Genomic DNA, 19,632 nt, shown 5'->3' on the forward strand with positions numbered 1-19,632 from the left:
TGAACTCATTCAGAGCATTTACATTTTTTTTAAAGTGAGGGACCCAAAACTGAATAAAACACTCAAGTAGGAACCAAACAATATTTCAATTATATCCCACCATGATTTAGAAATTACATTTCTGTTGACAGAATCTGCAATTTAGTCCTTTTTTTCCTGTAACATCACATATTACATTGTTTACAGTAAATTATTATTCCAAGAAATTTTCCTAAGCCAAGTTTTCCCATTCTATATCTGTACTTTTTTCCCTATTTGAAGAACTTTTCATTTGTCTTAGTTAAAGTTATTTTTAGTTATTTTCTGCTATAGCTCTAATCTAGCAAGATGAATATTTTGAATATTTGGGGTATTTGCTATCCTACCCAAGAACTGCAAGTCTGAGGAATCCCACAAAGTTGGTCTTCTCCAGCTCCCGTCAGCTAGGCAATGCCGCCTGGTGGGGCTTAGGAGTAGAACCTTCTCTGTGGCAGCCTCAGCCCTTTGTAATCAACTTCCTCCAGAGATTCGTACCATCCCCACTCTCCTGGCCTTTCATAAGTCTTTAAAAACTCATCTCTGCTGGCAGGCTTGGGGCCGTTGACCACTGGTATTCTGCTCCGGCCATATGGAGATTAAATGGAATGAATGTGAATGACTGTCTTTTTAATAATTGAGGTTTCAGATAAAATTTTGATTATTTTTAACCTTTGATTTCTCACATGTCTTTTTGTACTGTTCCCACTTTGTAAGCTGCTCTGAGTCTATGGAGAAGGGTGGCATAGAAATCCAAATAACAAGCAAGCAAGCAAGCAAACAAACAAACAAACAAGCAAACAAGCAAACAAGCAAACAAGCAAACAAGCAAACAAACAAACAAACAAGCATTTCCTACACTTTAACCCAAATCATCATGAGATTATCATGGCATGAATGACTATCTAAAAGGTCTCATGATTGAGGAAAGAGCACAAGGATGAACCTGGGCAAAGGCTCTCCTGGCTATAACTGCCACCTGCTTGTTAAACAGTACCTGTGAGTCTAGAAGGACTTGTGCACCAGTTTTGATTGTGAAAATGCAGTCCTATGTAAAACCAAGGATGTCGACAACCCTGACTTAGAGGATCTAAATATCTACAGCCAATTAATCTTGAACCTGTGTCTCCACACTCAAAATTTACCTAGCAACCTAGAAATCAAAATCCAAGTCAGATAGTCCATAATCGGAAACCTAAAATATCTTGAAACAGTCAAGGAAACAGTCAGATATCTGGCCAGGAAACACACCAAGGTCAAAAAACATAGCAGAAATTAGACACAAGAATAAACAAAATGCAAAACCAGATGCCAAAATCTTCCATACAGAGCTTAGGGTTTCCTTGCTCAGTTGTTGCCATTTGGGGCATACATAAGTGCACTAGTGTGCCTTTCATCCCCTGTCCAATTGTCTCTCCCTATCTCATATCTCATATATCTTTTCTTCCTTTCATATATCTTCTCCTCTATTTTTATATCTTTTCTTCTATCCTTTTCTTTATATATAATATTGCATGTCTATTCTCTTCAATATGTATTGTGTATTGGACAAAATTAATTAATAAATAAAAATAAATAAATAAATAAAATAAATATCGAAGCACTGTTACAATATTGTTTGCAGAATCAGCATCTTTCATGCTGATAATAAAGTACTTATTTCAATGGGGTACACGATTCTCATGCTGAGGGTATTTGCCCTGCTTCTTGACATACCATTGCATAAAGAAGGTTCAATGCCAGTTTAGGAAAGATCTGAGACAGTGTGTTTCATTTAGTGGCTGCTAAATCACAGGGGCATGAGAACCTGATCGCCCTACGACTTAGAGCCTGGTTCCAAAGTCATGACACTTTTTGTCTTTCTCCAACAATGTTTTAAGCATTGCTTCTGGTGTTACATCTCTCAAAACTCATTATAAAATCAAGGAGCACACCAAGATAGAGACTACATTAGAAGTAGGTGGTCTAGGTTGCAGGGAAGGCCTAGGCCAGAGTACTTGGCAGGTCTTGGAATGGTGGGCAACCAAGGCCCCTTTGGACCTGAAAAAGAGGGCCAGCTGAATAGGCCCTCTCTATATGTCTTCATCAAATTTATATGGCCACCCATCTCACAAAAAACTTCACATACTCCTCACAAGTATTACATTTATCTCTAAGTGCTTCTTGAATTACCTTTACCTTTTGAATTCAGATCTCTCTACAGCTCTATTCTTTAGTTCCCTTAATCCTTTACAAATTCTCCTTGAAAATAAGTTCCCTGGTTTTTTTTCAAAGATGTTATCTATTCATACAGACCATCAGCAAATTTTCTAAGTATCTTAATATTATCCCGTAAAGATTTAATAATAAATATTTCCTCTTCCAGATCTGCACCCAGTTCTAAATAAGAACAAGTGCCACTGAGTTCAACTTCCAAAAATATAGCCCAATGTCTATTTCTTAAGCATCAACAACCCTAAAAAACAATTAACTGGCAAAAGTAGATAAAAGAGCCAACAAAAGTAGAGAGAGAGAGAGAAAAAAGAGAACAACAGATAAGGGGAAACAGACTTAATAACATTAGTGTTGTATTTGTATTATCTATATTGCGATCACAGAATTTTCCGCAGCCATTGCAAACAATACAGTGAATAGATAGTCCCAAAGTTAGGAGTTGCTGATAGGAAATACAATACAGTATAAAAGAGTAGATTTTCACTTATTCATTATAAGCCTAATTACTACTGCTGTAGATGCAGATAAATAGGTAACAACTACAGTTAACTGTGCATGTGTGCCTTTGTGTTAGAGTTGAGTCTTGGTGACTGGAAAGGTACCTGCAGCTTTCTTGATAATCATTTGGAAGTGGTCCAACCTTGTCTTCTTTCCAAGGCCATCTAGCTGGCTTTGTGCATAAACTGAGATTAGAATTTATGGTCTAAGTAAGTACCATGACCACCTACTGGTTCTGTGGGCGTGGCATGGTAGGTGTGGCAGGGAACGATACTGAAAAATCTTCATTCCCAACCTCCATAATTTTTATTTTGGGAACGGGACAATGTACTCTGCACTTAGGATCACCATTTTTTTCCTTGCATAAGTCACAATTTATTTCCAAGAAATCTAGAATGTCTGTATAAGAAATACGTATTAAATCAAGAAATATGCTAGTCACTGCAAGAGCTTATACCGACTCTTAAAATAACTTGTTTAGATGGCTGCCCATGTGAATAGCTTTCATTATGAATAAAGCATCAGACCTTCACATATCCACCCAAGCTATTTTTCTAAATTGCAGCACCCATTACACAGCTGCCTCTAAAATATACAAAGATTGGATTCAAATGTTTGAAACAAAATAACCATTTTTTTTGGGGGGGGGAGGGGGGACATTCAAAAAGTTTTATTTTTTTTCTTGCAAAACAAGAGTTTGGTGTTTTGGTCATTCTATCTGAGTTTAAATTTATATATTTGCAGATGATCTAAACAATCTTCAAGGTTGTTTTCATATACTTTTCAAAGATTGACTATGCATTCTGCTCCATAAATACACATTTCTAGGTGATCCTTAAAAACAAGATACAGTACTTAGACGCTTCTAAATATGACATGGTTGGTTTCTTTTTTTAAAAAGATAAAGGCAACATAAATGAACCCAAATTTAGTCCCCCCCCCCTAGTGATTAATATGTCCTAACTTCCATTTTGCGTGGCAATGTGCCTTCTATATACCATGTATTTTAAAGGGAGGGGGGTACTTAGCCATTTGTTACAACAAAGCTGTGTCTCTGATGTAAATCACAGGTCTATATAAGAGGAATTCAGATTATGACAATAGGTTTCGCTTCAATTTCCATGCACTGTTTAAAGTTTAACCCTACTGCCATATTTCCCAGTACAGGCCAGCAATCACAGGTTCTATAAGAGTTACCTACATGAAGGAAAACTGTTGACCTCACCCAATTCCTAAGAGGTCAGAAAGGGGTGTGCATAAGAGCACCAGCATGCCTTCTCTCCCTGTCCTATTGTTTCACTCTTATTATCATGTATATAAACATTGTTATATATTTTATACTACCAATACATACTTGATAAAACTAACTAACAAACAAAATAAATAAATAAATATAAAATAAAATAACTGAACCAACCAGTCAAGGTCAGGTCAAACTGTTAAATAATTTTTTAAAAAACTATGTATTGTAGATGGCATCATAAAGGACTTCTTAACTGCAAGAGTGTCATTCCCTGCAGTCTTTGCCAATTCTCCCATTTCCAACAGAGGAGTATAAGAAGGGAATTGTTAGCTCAAACCAACAATCCAGTATATTCTGTTTTCTGTTTCGAACCAGATTTTTAAGCAAAGCCCATTGAGAAGACATGAAAGTATCAGTATTTTCATAGAATGATTGTTATTAACAAATTATTTTAATGACCGTTTGTAGCCTACACTCATGGATGTACTGGCAATGCACCCATTAACCATAAAACTCCCTAATGTGGAGAGGTCACTTTTTCATTGTGGCCAAATAAATACAGTAAATCTATGTGTTGGGTTTTTAAGTTGCTAGCTGTTTCCATTCAAAATCTGTTACAGTGGATTAAAACAAAAAACAAAAAACAAAAATGCAGTTTCAATCAAAACCAACTTTCATCACCTATGAAAAATAATATGATTCAGCTTTATGGCAGCTTTGAACAATCAAGCTATTGTTTACCACCTAGGGACTTGAGAGTGATATTGCTTTAGCTTTTATGAATGCATTTATTGCTTTAAATAAATGCATTCTTTCTGAATTCCTTATAATTGCCTGCTCTTTGGGGATTCTGTCACTGTGATCCAGCCTTACTGTGGAACATTATATTTCTACTTTGCCATCATTCGTCCTTCCTTCTCCCCTTTCAAAAGTGTCTCAATCAATTGTTTTTAGAGTTTATTCTCGGTGTATTTTTATCTTTTCAAATCTCCCAACTACATCCCCCTTTTTCATTGCTTTCAAATGTTTTTTTATTGTGGCTTCACTATATAATATTTTATTTACTGTAAGGTGCTGAAGCTGCACTGCACAGGAGTGATAGATGAAGATGCTATAAAAGAACTGTTACTATTAATATTTGAGCATTTTAGTGAATCATGTAATTATAATCTAGACATTCTGTAAAATACATTTTGCTTTTCACCCAGGCTGCTCTCACTCTGCAACTGCAAATCTCAATGGAGGAGCATAAGAAGACTGACTGGCATGAGAAGGTTTAATAGGAAAGTTGACAAAAGAGGAAATATATGATGTTGTACAATCCTCAATATGTTTGCTTGGAAATAAGTCTCACTTAGTTTAACAGGGGCTCTTTTTAGGGAAGAAAGTTGCCTTAAATCATGTATATTTCATTTGAGCTATACCTTATGCTTGCAGAACATAAGTGGAATATCTTGCAATCTCTATGTTTGGCAAAGAGCAATATTGTATGAATTCATACAATATCGGAACCCCAGTTGGAATAGGATCCTAACCTGGCCCAAATCTGCTCCAATATTTCAACTATCTAAAGCAAAAGATTTCAAATGAATGTTGGAAATGCAAAAGTAAAGGAGGGACCATTTATCACTTATGGTGGACATGTAACAAAACAAAGAAGTATTGGAGTAGGATTCACATTCTAATACTGAAGATTCTTGAAATGAATCTAAAGATTAAACCAGAAACTTTTATTTTGAGTTTAATGGAAAAAACAGAACTTCTGTTTTTAGATAACACAGACACACACACAAACACAAACACACACGTATGTGTGTATGTGTGTATGTATGTATGTATGTATGTATGTATGTATGTATGTATGTATGTATGTTTGTTTGTTTGTTTATGGAAGCAATATTACTTTTTACAAAATATCTACAGTGTATATCAGTGGTGAAATCTACTTCCCTTCCCTACCGGTTCGGAAAAGTGCACGTTTTCACCCTCTGCGCATGCGCAGAAGGCTTTGAAAATGTGAAGAAGGTTAAAAACATGAAAATGGCAATGTCCAGGTGGGTGGGTAGAACCTCACGCTGCAACTGCTTCTGGTTTTCTGAACCACCAGTGACCACCGCTACCAGTATGTCCGGATCGTGACAAACTAGTAGCATTTCATCCCAGTTATGAAGGTAGCAAACACAGAGATTGGAGGAAGTTAATTTCATTAATAAACTGCTACTAATAACTGGCTTAGTAGTGGATACACACAGAAATTTAAATGAAATATTTTCTTACAAAAAAACTCACTGCTAATTAATCTTCATTTGCAGCTGAAATAAATTCAGCAAAGTCTTAGATCAGAGCAATGCAGTTTTTTCTTGTTATCTCATGAAATTTCAAAGGCTTGTCAAAATGCCTAGAAGTCTTTCTCGATAAGCAAGCCGAAGCAGGAAAGCAGAATGGAGAGTTAATCACAACGGATACACAATTCTAAAACATTGTTTCCTGCAGCCTTTCACCTTTCTGTTGTCCTTAAGTAGACTAGGAGAGTGGCCAATTAGCCCCAAGTCTTACTCCTGAGTAGACCTACTCTGGAGTAACCACTCCTACTTCTTGGTTGCGTACTCTTGCATTAAGTAGAAGAAAAGCCCCTTCTTCCTTATCACTGGCAAGAGATGTTGGAACTTCTGAAAGCCCTGGCTGAATCTCTGCTTCTGGCACCAAGTCCTTGCCAGCCTCCTCACTATCCGACTTGGGTGCCAGCTGCACTGGCTGCTGGCGCATCACCAAGTCATCTCCTCTTGAACGGGATCTGCTATCAGCTGCATGGGCTCCTGGTGGGCCATAACATATATGGAAGAACACTTTGACTCCCACAATGGATGAATAGCTGCAAAAGTTGATGGAGTTAGCAACGATAGCTAAACCAACTGTTTTGATTAAAGGAAATAAATGCAATTACTTTTGTTTCTACATGGAAACTGCTTCTGGGTTTTGTGCTTGAGGTGGGGAAAAAATAAAACTTTGATTTTGAGTTTTACTGATTAGATAAGTTTGTTGTAATAGAAATGGCTAGTTTATACTATTGTTATTTTTTTTAAAAAAAGAAGTTTGATGTTATTATCTTATTCTACTGCACCAAATGGAGTTGGAAGACAATGCTTTTTGTTTCTTTCTCCCCTTTCACCCACACTTTTCCCTCCCCTATTTTTCCTACAAGTTTCTTTTGTATTATAAACTAATATATATAAAAAAGAAGTATCTAAAGCAAAAGTATAACAAACTTTTTACTCTATATAGATTCCTCTTTTCTAGGTTCCCATCAGCTTAGCTTATTGAGAATTATGCCTGATTAAATGAAAAATCTGAAGTTTTATTATTGCATAACAGAATCATGACATTGGGGCATTTTTCTGCCCAAGTGATGGTGTTTTCTGCAGAATTTTCCAGATTCTTCCAATAAATCCCAAGGTATACTATGATGTGCTTGAAACTCCTTCCTGAGTTTACAGTTAGGATGGATGAAATATCTTGTGATAAGCATGACTTCCTCAACTTGCTCAGATAAGTTGAAATACATTTTACATAGAAACAATACCAGCAGAGCACAGAGCTCATTTTGCATTTCTTAAAAAATGAATTATGGATAAGAGAAAAATTTAAGCAGGTGAATGAATTGATTTCTGCTTTGTGTTATTGGGCAGACTAGTATGCTAGAAAGTTAAGAGTCTTTCGGTGTAGTAAAGAAGGGGTGGGAGGGCTATAGGCAGTGATGTCTGCAGGAAAGGATCAATGACATCAAAACAATTGGTACAATCGGGGTGATCAAATCTCTATTCCTTTTTACATGTGGGTGATGCATGGAACACATAATACAAAGGGGTGGAGCTTTGATCATCTGTTGCACTTGCCAGTTTGATGTACAATGCCTCGGGCCAGACTTTGCCAGAACCAGACTGTAACCTGAGGCTAAGGCATAGTTAACTAAGATAGACATTCAGCCTGCATATTTCTCATGCTAGTAATATCATAGCAAGTAATATTTTAGGATCTATTTCATACCAATGTCTTTTTTTCTTTAGAAGCAACTTCTTTTAAAGGTAGTAGTCCTGCAATGTTAGTCGACAGATGGTAACACTTTCCTATCTTCCTCCTTTTAAATATTTCCTAGTAACTCAGAACACATCAGCGATTTTAGGATTATCTGTTGTCTAAGCACATTTGAATGAAATCAAGTTAGCAAATGTTGTGTTCACTTGTAATACATATTCTCAATCCTTAACAGGTTTAATGGTGGTGTGGTGGCTCAGTGATTAAGATGCTGTGCTTGTCAGCTGGAAAGCTGACAGCCCAGGTTTACGACTGACGCGCCCATCCTCGCTACCACTCTAGCAGTTCAAAAGCATTCAAATGCAAGCAGATAAATAGGTACCCCTTTGGTGGGAAAGTAACAGTGCTCTAGTACATCATGCTGGCCACACGATCACAGAAATTTCGTTGGATAATGCTGGCTCAATGGCCTTGAAAAAGAGTTGAGCAATGCCTTTGGCAACAACTAGGAGAGTTAAAATCACAGGGGGACTCCTTAGACAAGTATAAAAGACATCTTTTATAGAGAGAAGAGTTTGACATTAACTAAGCAAGACATTCTAGAAGCTAATAGAAAAAGGGAAAAAGTGCCAAAGAAGCTTGATCTTTTTGATATTAATAATATTTACTGCAATATATCTCTGGTTTCAGCACATTTCTTCAATATTTGGGTTTGTGAAATGGGAGGCTATGTGATGGTGAATCTACGGCGAACATAGAAACATAGAAACTTAGAAGACTGACGGCAGGAAAAGACCTCGTGGTCCATCTAGTCTGCGCTTATACTATTTCCTGTATTTTATCTTACAATGGATATATGTTTATCCCAGGCATGTTTAAATTCAGTTACTGTTGATTTACCAACCACGTCTGCTGGAAGTTTGTTCCAAGGATCTACTACTCTTTCAGTGAAATAATATTTTCTCACGTTGCTTTTGATCATTCCCCCAACTAACTTCAGATTGTGTCCCCTTGTTCTTGTGTTCACTTTCCTATTAAAAACACTTCCCTGCTGAACCTTATTTAACCCTTTAACATATTTAAATGTTTCGATCATGTCCCCCCTTTTCCTTCTGTCCTCCAAATTATACAGATTGAGTTCATTAAGTCTTTCCTGATACGTTTTATGCTTAAGACCTTCCACCATTCTTGTAGCCCATCTTTGGACCCGTTCAATTTTGTCAATATCTTTTTGTAGGTGAGGTCTCCAGAACTGAACACAGTATTCCAAATGTGGTCTCACCAGCGCTCTATATAAGGGGATCACAATCTCCCTCTTCCTGCTTGTTATACCTCTAGCTATGCAGCCAAGCATCCTACTTGCTTTTCCTACTGCCCGACCACACTGCTCACCCATTTTGAGACTGTCAGAAATCACTACCCCTAAATCTTCTCTTCTGAAGTTTTTGCTAACACAGAACTGCCAATGCAATACTCAGATTGAGGATTCTTTTTCCCCAAGTGCATTATTTTACATTTGGAAACATTAAACTGCAGTTTCCATTGCTTTGACCATTTATCTAGTAAAGCTAAATCATTTACCATATTACAGACCCCTCCAGGAATATCAACCCTATTGCACACTTTAGAGTCATCGGCAGATAGGCAAACCTTCCCTACCAAACCTTCCCCATGTCACTCACAAACATATTAAAAAGAATAGGACCCAGAACAGACCCTTGTGGCACACCGCTTGTAATCTGTCTCTGCTCAGAATACTCGCCATTAACAATAACTCTCTCACAGGTGGTACATGGAGCCATATCTGAGGGCATGAAACCCTGTCAGCGCCAGGGTGCATGGGTGTGCTGACTAGCTGATTTTTTGGCCTTAGGGAAGGCTGTTTTTGCTCTCCCTAGGCTTCAGGCAGCTTCCCTTAAGCCTCCTGAGTGCAAAAAATGGCCCAATGGGCAAACCAGAAATCTGTTTTTCTGAACTTCTGGTTTTCCCTTTGGGCTGTTTTTCACACTCCAGAGGCTTCAGGGAAGCCTGAGGGTCAAAAACAGTCGAGCGGGAAGTGTATGCTTGGAGATGTCTGGTTTGATGAAGGGATTGTGTGTCGGCGTGCACTCCCACTTTTTGCACGCAAGAAGAAAAAGGTTTGCCATCAATGGGCTATATAAATATGGTAAATAAATAAATACTGCAAGAGATATGACAGAAAAGTCTGCAACAAAGAACAGAAAGCTAGTGCCCATTACTCACTAGAAACAAGAAACACCAACAGCTAAATCCTGAAAAGATTAATAATTATTTCAACGATGCATTTGATCATTACATTACAAATATTTAATTTGCATATGCAAATAGGATACCTCGTTTCAAAGACATAAACTGAACTGTCATATTACTCAAACACTAGCACACTTAGTTCTTAATATTTTTGAATGTTCAAGAGCTAAAGGAAAGTTACTGGATCTGAAAGCAAAGGAATTCTCACACGTGATGCCAATGCCTTTATTGTGTATGTCTCATGCATTATATTGGTGGCGCGTTTCAGAATGTATGCTAAATGTTGTGACACTGGTTGTCTTAAAAGATAGCCTGAGTTGTAAAAACATTTTTAAAAAGCAAATACAATTGCTTTGTATTTGGGAAGAGAGATACTCTAGCTTTTCAGAGCCATAACTACCTGTGAATTAAAGTAGACCTGACTACACCATTCTTGATATCTAGGAAAGCTGTTTCTATTTTTCAGGGAAGATTGATTTGTTTTGTAAGAGTGAAAATTGTGATTCATATTTGCAAAATAATATTGTGCTATTGTGTCTCTACTCCCCCTGTTTTCTGGGCTCAATTGAACAAACAACTTTGCTTCATTGTCCTGACATATTTTAGAAATACGATTCACTGCGATTCAACTACTAGTTGAATATTCTGCGCTGTGCTATTTCTAGAGCAAATTGGCAGTTGGCAAGTAAAAAGATAGGGGATAGTAAAATAGTAAAGCTACAGAACAGACTATATGTCAGCTCTTTTTATCTCTAATATGGGGAAAAGAAAGGGAAAAATTCCAAACAATGCATTTCATTTATCTTCTTTGTCACTCATAGGTATCCAATAGTGTCTGAATAGTTTCTGGACAGGGATTATACATAGCACTAATTCTATTTTTCTGCTATATTTTTGCAAAAAAAAATTGATTTACATTTAAATCAAATATAAAACTGTAATTGTAATGTACAGAAATGGTTCGATCTTCAAATATAAAACCCTTATCTGATTCCTTCTCACCCCTTTCCACATTCTGTTTAACTTCTTTCTCTTCCCTTTCTTTCCCTTCTTACATATCCAAAGGAGTAATGGTTGACTATCCCATATATGAGTTTGTTTCCTGAAATTAACAATGAAATTAAGTGAACAGCTCTTTTTGAACCTAAATTGCTGAATTGCCTACAACTGATTTAGTCCATCCTTTTGTCCACTCTGCATCATTTTGCACATATATTGGAAAAAGTAATTTTAATTTGATTATGCATTTGTAGATGTGTTTGTGTGTTTTATGAAAGAGAGTGCACATATTGCAGTATGCATGTATTCTAGTTGAAAATCTGACTCTATATATGAACATTCCCAGGATTCACATTCTGGGACATGGAGAAAGATTTTGAGAGTTATTGCAGAAGCCTAGAGATTTGGCAGCAATTTAACTCCTTGATTTTAGAGTATGCTTGCTGCAAGGATAATAAAAGTTATATGATACTCAAGCCACTTCCTGTCATTGTCATTCTTGATAAAACAGATTGCAGTTCTAGATTTGATCAAGAGTTACTGAGGGGAACTTCCCAAAGCTATTGGTAGATGTTTACTGCAAAATAAAGAGGTGATAGAATTATGTTTCTCTTAATAATTGATTAATAATCTGATCGTTAATAGTCAATTCATAATCTGATAAGCAATAAACCATGGAAAATGAAGCATAAATAACTAAGATTGGCTCCCAACCACATCTTTCTGCTCAAAGAGAAGTGAAATTTTACTCAGGATGCAATTCTCCTGCTTTTTCCAACAATTAAGAATTAGATTTATAATTGAATAAGCTTAGAAGAAATTATATTGATAACTTTGATCTTTTCTTTACCATCATAAATTATTTTTTTTCCAAAGGTTGAATTTTATTTTTGTAAGCTACAGCTCCCGTGGCTTCTTTGATTATTCCAATAAAAAAGTGCCAGAAATAGAGTGGGAAAAATGACTATTTAAATAACATCATTAACAATATCATTAAAAACTAGCTATTACTGAACAGGTGCACAATTGTTAAATTGATGCTAATAACAGTAACAGTGAATGTTACCACCTATCTAACTAATATGCTTTCACTGTAGGTGCTATTTGGGGAACTGAGATTCCCGTGAGCACACAAAAATGAATCTGTGTTGCTAGAAGAATAACTGCTAACAAAGATTATCAATTAAAATGAAGCCAGCATTTATCTCTACAACAGTAAAAGCCCTCTCTATGAAAAAAGGAACTCGGAGTGGGGGCACAGACCACAGTATCTAACATATCATTAAGTCAAAGCATTGTTCCATATTTTAGCTTCAAGCTAATTATTATCCTGACTGTATTTTAATCCTTCTAAGATCTTATCCAATTACAACAAGATAGTAGATATGCTCTTAGAAGACAGAAAATATTAACCCCAAACTGTTACTGCCTTCAAGAAATGTTTTTTTCTTTTAATTTTAAAGTGCTCTATTATCTAGTTCTTAGACATAATATTTCCTTGCTCTGGGAAGTGTTTCTTTTAGTTAAAATTCTTTTCTTTTCTTTTCTTTTTTTGTACTCCAGCACAAAATGTTCAAGGAAGCCAATAAAAATAAAATAAGAAAGACATCCCTGTAACACAATAAAACATCAACATCTCCCTATGCCAGGTCCTTTGGAAGATGTCAATAAGTGGATTAAAAATTCCAAACCCAGTCTGAACATCTGGTTAACTGTGCAATGAAATTAATACTATTTATTATAATTCTATTTTAATTAATATGGTAGCTTTATTATCGTAGATCCTTAGGGAGGAACTAATGATAAAAAAAATATAAAATATCGTCAGAAATTTTGCATGCTGATTTGGGGTACTCTTTACTTGAAAAACTGCATCTTTGTATATCCAAGTATACAACAACATTGTCAGGCATTTTGGAAGTTTAAAAGTGAATCTGGTTTTCTATTAATGGAGGAGAGGAGTGATCATAAACTTCAAAACAATTAGATAAGACAGCAACAATGCAATATATTACTGTAATCAATATCTTGAGAAACACTATAGAACAACATTTATTGCAATTTGATAGAAGGTATCATGAATATAAACATGAGAATGAGCATTAATTTGCCATCTGTTGTATTTGCAGCAGGTTATTTTCTATATTTGTTATATGTGCTTACAATATGCATAAATATGAATATTTAATCTGTGTTTTTATGTTGGCAGTTTAATAGCTGTAATAATGACACGTTGAAAATGTGCAGAGAATCAGAGGCTGATATTGCTATCCTGTAAAAAGCTTATTCAGTAAGGAGAACTTTACTGAATAATTTGGGAATAGTTTGACAATAAACATGCCTAGGATTGACAGGTTAAGCATTTATTAAAACTCAGAATCATAGATAAAATCTTCCATTAACACCTAAAACCTAGAGAGGAATCAACAAATAATTATCCCTCTCCAGTGGTTCTGTCTTCGCGAGCTCTCTTCTGAAAGTTACTTCAAAGCAAAGTGACAGTGAATAAAAACTTTGCCGGTGACAGTTGAACAAACAGGATATAATTTGCAGAAAACTGCCATTATAAAGTATAATTTTTATTGCCATTGAATTTTCTGTCCAGCTAACAATTGACTGTGCTAGACAGTAAGTGGTCAATTCACAGAAAAACCTATACCTGTACTACTAATGTTTGTTTGTCATGAGCTGCAATGGCATCACAACACACTACATGAATTCAAGAATTAAGGATGTACTAGCCTGGGCAGTTGCACAGGCCGTTAAGAAATGCATAATTTCAGAAACAAACTACATGATACAGCTGTACACATTCTGAGAACAATTCAGAAAAACTGCTTTAGATTTTGTAGGATCACAATACCCAATAACCCCCTCTCCCCATGCCTTACCAGTTAAAGCAGGCACATCCCCTTTTGGCCTTCCGAGTGACCCTGAAAAGAATGGATGCTGCTGCTTTAAGAGCCTCTTTAATTCTAGTGAATTAATGCCTGAAACAATCGTATCTTTTTTCCCTTCCAGGTTTGCATGGAAATCTAAAACGTCTGCTTTAAAAATAGATAACTGCTGTACTTCCACTTGGGCAGGATTCAAAGCATTTCTTCCCAATGGCTTGCAAAAATATCCATAGCTTTCCTATATTGCTATACAACTTCATATATCTACATTTAGCACCATTCTCCCATATGATCTTGATATAATTGCAAGGCTGTCAAAAGGAGGGAAAGTTATTAAACAAGGCTTAATGTCTCACCATAACAACCACTGTTGCCATCTGCATCTATCCCAGGTCCGGTGAATCCTGGGCTGCAATAACAACCATGGATTCCATTGCGAACTTCACATTTGGCATGCTTGTGACATGGGTTGGTACAGTTCTGGAGGCTGTAGCAACTATCCAGCAGGGTGGTAAGAAACACTAGAGAGATTGAAAAGCAACACAAAACTGCTGATGTTAAGTGTAAAACTACCGGTACATGCCAAATTTTAAACCTAGCTCTATTTCAAACAGTTTGGGACTTGCTAGGATGAACCTGAGGCATCTTATTCCCAAATGGAAAATTACATTCCCACTACTAAACTTTTAAAAGCTCTGCTTAAAAATAGTTATATGTCTGAGTAAGCATTTGAAAATATTTTTGTTGGGAATGTTTTATTGTCTCTGTCATATTTTATGTTACTGCTCTTTCCATGCTATCATAAAAAATTCTTTCCTTTGTTTTATATAGAGATGTGAGTATATGTGTATGTGTGTTTATATGTGTGTGTATATATGTGTACACATCTTTCCACATTTACAAATACAAATATGTGCACATGTTTGTTTGAACAGAATGAACAGAATGAACAGATGAACAGTCTGATTAGCACCAGTCAAAAACACGCTCAGTGGTAACTTCTCCCAAGTTCTTTTTTTAAAAAAAGAACCTAATGATCAAGAAGTGTTTGGGCAAGACCAATTTATAGAGGAGAGAACTGATTTACCTATCTATTGCTTTTTTTTCTGGATCACAGTCCTAAAATACAAGTCTAAAATGAATTGCTTCATGAAAATCAGAAGCTGCTTTCTTGAACTACAATAATAGATACATTTTAAATAAGTTTGTAAATATAATGCTGAACTAATTCATATTATCTGTGGCATTATTATACATTATTACTATTCTTTCATGCAGAGAATGCATCTTTTTTTAAAAAAAATCTGTCCACTTATAAACAAATAAATCTACTTTGGCTGTGTTTTTTTAAAATACAATTTCTTCAAATTCAGTGAGAATGATGCTAAATGTTTGTTGCACTTGTCAAATGTAGCAACTACCATAAAGGGATTTCTGAATTGTTGTAAAAACCTTGTTTCTTTCCTAACTCTAATTAAGTCTTAATCTTTATTTAGAAAAGGAAATCACCTACCTAAAAGCAAGAGAAGCTTCATGGATGGTGCTTCTACGAAGTGTCCAGTTTCAAGTTCTGTTGTTACAAATGAAGGAATCTTTTTGGATGTCGTATGCTCATGCGCCCAAAATCCACACATGCCAACAGAAGATAAAATCCTTATAAAGCTACTGATCTTACAATGACGTATCCTTAGATATGCTCTTCCAGATCTTTTAATGAAAGGGCAAAGTAGAGTAAAATGGTGAATTAGGAGTTGAGAGATAAAAGAAGAGTTTTAGAGAAAGGCTACAGAAAAGTAGGGAATGTCAAGATCAGCATGGTAGCTACATGCAGAGGTTGCGATGTTAAGGGCTGTGGAAGGATTTGTAAACCAAACTTGGTCTTGGAGAACAGATCAGAAGTAAAAACAGGGGGCAAACCAGGTGTTAGCTTATTATCTCTCTTTGTTAAAGACGGTTGAGCATATCAAAACTCTAGCATTCCAAAAGCTTGTGAAGTCTGACTGTTTCTGCGTTGTTGATGGCTTTCCTTGAGTGGCCAAAATATCCCAACTGCTATATGAAATGTTGTCACTTTAAGAACAGCAATGTAAGAAGGAGGTACAGGAAATCCACTAAGATTTCTTTTGTGTGGAAAACAAAGATATAAAGCTCTGGAAGGAAGTAGGCAGGAAACTGAATGTGCAGCAAAGAATTTCAGGGACAGCAGGGAAACCTACGCAAGGAGATATAAGTAAAAGGTCTAAAGCAGGTGACATCATAATAACTAAGGAATACAAGGAGCAATAAAAGAAACTATATTATGTAGTGAGGAAATGGGAAACAAGAATTTTGTTAGACCAAACAAAGAATGGTGAGGGAAAAAATGCATTCTCTTCATCGCTGATGTGTTATTTCCTGTTATAATTGCTCCGTGTGAACTTCTTTGAAAGCTTACCTTAAACTTCTTCCAACAATATTGTACTGAAATGTCATTCTCTGCATTAGGAACTCCCAATTGTTTCTGTTATGGTGTCATCTTCCAAGGCTTTGATTGAATGGAAGTTTGATTACAAATAAGATTTAATGCTCAAGATTTCTTGAGAAAGTATTTCAATGTTTATTTGAAAATGCTATATAATATTAATAATGAGGTGAGTGTAGGTCTTCTGTGTGAAGGCAGATGGCTCTTTCTCTAAAAATAGACAACTGAGTGTAGTTCCAATTAAGCATAAAAGCTGTGGGAAATCTTAATGTGTATTCTTAAGCTGTCTCCCATTTTACTTTGAACAAACTCTTCAAAATAAATTAAATTCAGAAGATTGTGGTCTAGCAGAAGAGTTAACTGTCACTTTTGTGATGCTCATGGGAAAGGATCTTTCCCCTTTTTTGGGATACAGTGATCCCTCGATTTTCGCGATCTCGATCTTTGCGAAACGCTACACCACGGTTTTTCAGAAAATATTAATTAAAAAATACTCCACGGGTTTTTTTGCTATACCGCGGTTTTTCCCACCTGATGACATCACTCTCTTCCTTGCTTTCTCATCTTTCTTTCTCTCTCTCTTTCTCTATCTTGCTTCTTCCTCTCTCACACTCTCTTCCTCCCTCTCTCATCTCTTTCTTTCCTTCTCTCTCTTTCTCTATCTCTCCCCCTCTTGCTCTCGAGCGGCGGGCGGCGGGCGGGCGGGCGAGCGGCGGGCGGGCAGCAGCGAGGAGCCGAAGATCGGGGTTTCCCCTTTGCGTGGGCGGCGGGGAAGACCCAGGGAAGGTCTCTTCGGCCGCCCAGCAGCTGATCTGCTCGGCAGCACGGCAGCAGCGAGGAGCCGAAGACCGGGGTTTCCCCTTTGCGTGGGCGGCGGGGAAGACCCAGGGAAGGTTTCTTCGGCCGCCCAGCAGCTGATCTGCTCGGCAGCGCTGCTGCAGGAGGACCCGTGTCCGAAAGCCGGTGAGAGGGGTGGATCGGGCGGGCGGGCGAGCGGCAAGCGGCGGGCGGGCGGTAGCGGCGAGAGCGCCGGACGTGCTGGGGGGGCGGGGGCAGCCAACATTCAAAGCAATCTTTGTCGGCTTCCGCACTTTCATCGCTCCCCGGCTCCACCATCTGCGCATGTGCGGCCATGGAAAAAGGGTGTGCATGTGCAGATGGTGTTTTTACTTCCGCACCACTATACTGCGGAAAATCGATTATCGCGAGAGGTCTTGGAACGTAACCCTCGCGATAATCGAGGGATCACTGTATACACTATCTTTACTCCATCATACTCTATGCCATTTTGCTTGTGCTTCTCTACAAAAGAAGTCTACAAAAAGAAAAACATTTTTTTCCATGTTGCCTATCACTTTCCTGCCTTGTTTGTTCATTCAGGGATAGTATATACAAGTGCCAATAGCAATAAATAACAGCAGAAGGGCTGACAAGATGTAGACAGACTAATCTAATGATTTCACAGATGTCCAATACCGTTTTTTGATACCTACCCTGCCTGGACAATGATGGAAATAAATAAATGCCCAGACATATAAAACCATGTAATAGGAGGATAATTTTCTAGTCTGGTGATGTTAGGAAAAACTCACTAAACTTTACAATAGATACCAATATATATTTTTTAAGATCAAAAGCAGACCCATGGGTTCTTACAACTTTTAAAGCTTTAAAATCTTTGTGTTAGTAGTGAATAGCCTCCTGCCATAAATTCCAGTGAAAATGGATTCCCGAATTCACTCCCAATAGGACTGAGACAGATGGGGTTCTTTTTCCATCTTATTGTTTTCTGTCTGGACTGTATTTCGTTTTATAAGGGATTTATAAATAACTAGACCCTAAACTGCTTAAGAGCCACCTTCCTCAGCTTGTCCAGTTTTACACAAAAAAGGTACATCAAGCTGTCAATCACTTTTTTGGGTGAGGAGGTATTGTTATTTGCACATTTATCAAATGGACTGATTCCTCTGAAACTTGTCCTTTCACTGCTTGTTATCTTTAAAAATGTGTTCTATAATTCAGAGAGTATATATTTGTATGTTTCTGCTTGAGTCCTACGGGATTGGGTGGCATAGAAGACAAATAAATTAAATTAAATTACATTTCCTTAGATGTTTAGATAAATTTTAGTAACTATTTATGTAGACATAATAGGATTCTTCTAATGGGACTCTTCTAGGCATTAGAAATGTCCAACCTTCCAATTTTACATGGAAAAGGACTTGAGTGGCTTGTTTTATTATTAAAGTCATCAGAATGTGATGGACACTTTGGCACCGAAAGGCTATGATATAGGCAAATGCCAATAGCCAATCAAAATTTGTCTTTACTGGCTAGAAAGGAAGCAAAGATATTTCAGGAGATCACTGTTCAGGTATTGGGCAGAAAATGATATTAAAGTAAAATACAGCTGTTGCTGCTGCAGCAGCATTCATGCCTGTCAATACGATTTCCCCATTTTCAATGTCCCCACTAAAAAAATCCCAAACACACAAACAAGGACCAGAAATCAAGATACGAAAAGTTCTGACTTCATATCCACAAGAATTTCACTGAGTAAACATTGGCATAATCAGTCCCTATCTCTACTTGTTTCAGTTTGTAGTGTGTGATTGAATGGAAATTTGTGTTCCTGAGTTCTTTCATCTATATCAAGTCTCACTTCATGTAACAAAGCAGGAAAAACGCGTCCTTCCACCTATCCAATTTCTCTTTTAGTTAACATTCATTCTTGCAACAAATCCCATCCTTTCTTTAATTTATTACTATCTTTCCACCCATATTTCCACATCATCCATCCATTTTGTCATTTTAGTAAATAAGCTATCAAGGTGCACAAATTTATTTGCAGGCTCTAATTTGTTGCCATCTTGGATAATTAGAATTGTTCACTCCATTTCCCTTGTCATATTTTTTCAGCTATATTTCACTATTATTTATAAGACCACATAAAAAGTTCAGAGGTGGAAAGGAGGGGAAAATGGAGTTTGATGGGAAGCTTA

The 19,632-nt window shown here is 36.9% G+C and overlaps 1 protein-coding gene across 1 annotated transcript in view; it reads right to left on the reverse strand.

Moving 5' to 3' along the window:
• ADGRL4 (adhesion G protein-coupled receptor L4) overlaps positions 1 to 19,632 on the reverse strand; it is a 124,985-nt gene that overhangs the window by 105,092 nt on the left and 261 nt on the right. Inside the window, exons 2-3 of the mRNA XM_070746214.1 lie at positions 15,683 to 15,876; positions 14,526 to 14,690 (exon numbers count right to left, since the gene is read on the reverse strand). Of these exons, the coding sequence (XP_070602315.1) occupies positions 14,526 to 14,690; positions 15,683 to 15,803 (286 nt within the window). The 5' untranslated portion in view covers positions 15,804 to 15,876. The remainder of the gene's footprint in view (positions 1 to 14,525; positions 14,691 to 15,682; positions 15,877 to 19,632) is intronic.

Source organism: Erythrolamprus reginae, chromosome 3 (assembly GCF_031021105.1).
Source record: "Erythrolamprus reginae isolate rEryReg1 chromosome 3, rEryReg1.hap1, whole genome shotgun sequence".
Taxonomy (NCBI): Eukaryota; Metazoa; Chordata; class Lepidosauria; order Squamata; family Dipsadidae; genus Erythrolamprus; species Erythrolamprus reginae.